The 2,208-nt window shown below is 63.7% G+C and overlaps 2 protein-coding genes across 2 annotated transcripts in view; both read right to left on the bottom strand.

Annotated features, from left to right (window-relative positions):
- The window catches only part of LOC104288856, a 4,354-nt gene extending 3,132 nt beyond the window's left edge, over positions 1-1,222 (bottom strand). Inside the window, exons 1-3 of the mRNA XM_009887728.1 lie at positions 1,174-1,222; positions 613-721; positions 379-529 (exon numbers count right to left, since the gene is read on the bottom strand). Of these exons, the coding sequence (XP_009886030.1) occupies positions 379-529; positions 613-721; positions 1,174-1,222 (309 nt within the window). The remainder of the gene's footprint in view (positions 1-378; positions 530-612; positions 722-1,173) is intronic.
- A 130-nt stretch (positions 1,223-1,352) lies between these two features.
- Positions 1,353-2,208, bottom strand: part of SDHAF2 (succinate dehydrogenase complex assembly factor 2) — a 1,441-nt gene continuing 585 nt past the window's right edge. The window contains exons 2-3 of the mRNA XM_009887729.1: positions 1,642-1,751; positions 1,353-1,483 (exon numbers count right to left, since the gene is read on the bottom strand). Coding sequence (XP_009886031.1) covers positions 1,353-1,483; positions 1,642-1,751 — 241 coding nt within the window. The remainder of the gene's footprint in view (positions 1,484-1,641; positions 1,752-2,208) is intronic.

A 2,208-nucleotide genomic window follows, 5' to 3' on the forward strand; every position in this document is an offset into this window, starting at 1 on the left:
CCCCGCCTGGGGATGGCCCGGGCCCTGGGACCACCGACACCCCCAAACCCGCCTGGGGACGGCACTGGCCCTGGGACCACTGACACCCCCAAACCCGCCTGGGGACGGCGCTGGCCCCAGAACCACCGACACCCCCAAACCTGCCTGGGGATGGCACTGGTCCTGGGACCACTGACACCCCCAAACCCGCCTGGGGACGGCGCTGGCCCCAGGACCACCGACACCCCCAACCCCTCCTGGGGACAGCACTGGCTGCAGGAGCTTTGACACCCCCAAAACCGTACCTGGCTGGGCAGGAGCGGTGCGGTGGCTCTCTGTCCTGTGTTCTCTGGATGTTTTGGGGGGGCCCTGGAGGTGCCATGTCTGCTGGGGACTCACCACCGCGGTGCAGACACAGGAAAGGGACGACTCTTGGAGGTACCCGCTCCCCGGCTGGTGGACGTGCCGGGGCAGGAGGCTCCGGCCGTCGGGGAGCCAGAAGGGCTTGAAGTGCTCGGTGGTGGTGGACGTGGCGGTGTCTTGGCAGTGGCTGTGGTGGGAGGCCAGCGTGGCTGTGATGGAGCTGGCCCAAAACTTGCCCCGCTGTCCCCCCTCCACGGCAGGGGTACCTACCCCCCTGCTGCGCTGCACGGGTGGAGCAGGCAGGAGACGGCCGAGCGGTTGTTGGACACGTAACCGGTGTCGGTGTGGCGGCCGAGGCAGGGACGGAAACGTGGCTGGCCTGGGTGACAGCGAGGAGAGGGGGGGGGATGGACAAACGGACAGGCAGACGCCATGGTAGGGCTGTCCCAGAGCAGCTCCCTTCCTGCCTGGAGGCAAGGGTGGCTGTGGAATGTGGATGTTTGGATGGTGACACCATCTCCTGGTAAACAGTGCCGTGACACATGGGGACCTCGGTCGCAGAGGGACTGTCACCGCTGCCTGGGGACCGCTGGCCCGGCTTGGACAACCCACAGAGGACACCAAGGGAGCGGGATGCCCCACTCCAACCTCCTGTGGAAGGGACCGCAGCCCCCTGGGTGTGGGGTCACCTCCCCCAGGTCCCCAGAAGAAGGATTTCGAAGGGATAGCTGGGAGACGGAGACAGCGGTGAGGTGGCACAGGCCAGAGCGAGCTCCCATTGCTGCTGCCTCCCCCGAGCACCCGCTCCCAACGCCGCCGAAGAGCGCCCACAACGCAGCAGGAGGATGGCAGCGGGGTTAGCAGCCACGGCTTTATTCATTGTGCCCTGAGAGTCCGAGGGAGCTGCTGGCGGAGGAGAGCCACAGCGAGGACAGCAGCGGTGTTTCCACAGGGCCCCGTGTCCCTCCTCTGCTCCAGGGGATGGGGAGGGAGAAGGCGGCCTCCCCCCATCAGTGGGATGGCTCAAAGAGGTACTCCAGGTCCGGCTGCCGCAGTCTCTGCTCCCTCTTCTTATTCTTGGCAAACTCCCTCAGCATGGCCATCACGTCGTTCTCAAATTCGGCTGGCGTGGGCTTCGCTTCTGCGGTAAAAACAGAAAGAGGCAGCAAGAGAACGGCTCCGTCCTGTCCTGAAGCACCCAGTACCACAGTCACTCCACCAAGCCCAGCTCCCGCGGCCCGGAGCGGCGCTGGTGCTCTGGCATCAGAGCAAACAGGGCAACGGGGAGCTGCACCGTACCTGTGGCCCAGTAGTAAATGTCCCAGTCGTTGCTGGGCTCGTTGATGAGCCGGTCGTAGAGGTTCAGCTGCTGCTCGCTCATGTGGTTCAGGTTCTCCTTCGCAAAGAGGCTGGGGAGAGGATGGAGGAGGATGAGGGCGGGTGACCGGAGGAAGAGCCAGGCCGGCACACTGCTCCCAACCGCGGCTGGTGGCCAGCGCTGTACGCAGTGCCAGAAGACATGGAGCAGCTGTGTCCAAAGTGACCTGCCCTCAGCCTCTGCTCTCCGTTAACCACTACTTCAGTCCCGAAACCCGACTGGCCCTGCCTCGTTCATACATCCCAGAAATTACATGCATCCTTCCCAAAGGATTTTGGCTCAGCCATCCCCTTGGAGCTTTCCAGAGCTCTCGTATGCCTCTGGCTGCCTCTGGCTCTGCCCTGTCCTGCCCAGGAGCAGCACTGATTGTTGCATCCTGGACTCAAGCAAGCAAAGCTCTTGCAGTGATTTATCCAACGGTGCACCCTTCTAACCTCTAAGCAACACCACATCTCCTTAAGTTTTGGATTACGGTTGTGCACTACCCC

The sequence above is a fragment of the Charadrius vociferus genome, unplaced genomic scaffold, assembly GCF_000708025.1.
Source record: "Charadrius vociferus isolate BGI_N301 unplaced genomic scaffold, ASM70802v2 scaffold1066, whole genome shotgun sequence".
Lineage (NCBI taxonomy): Eukaryota > Metazoa > Chordata > Aves > Charadriiformes > Charadriidae > Charadrius > Charadrius vociferus.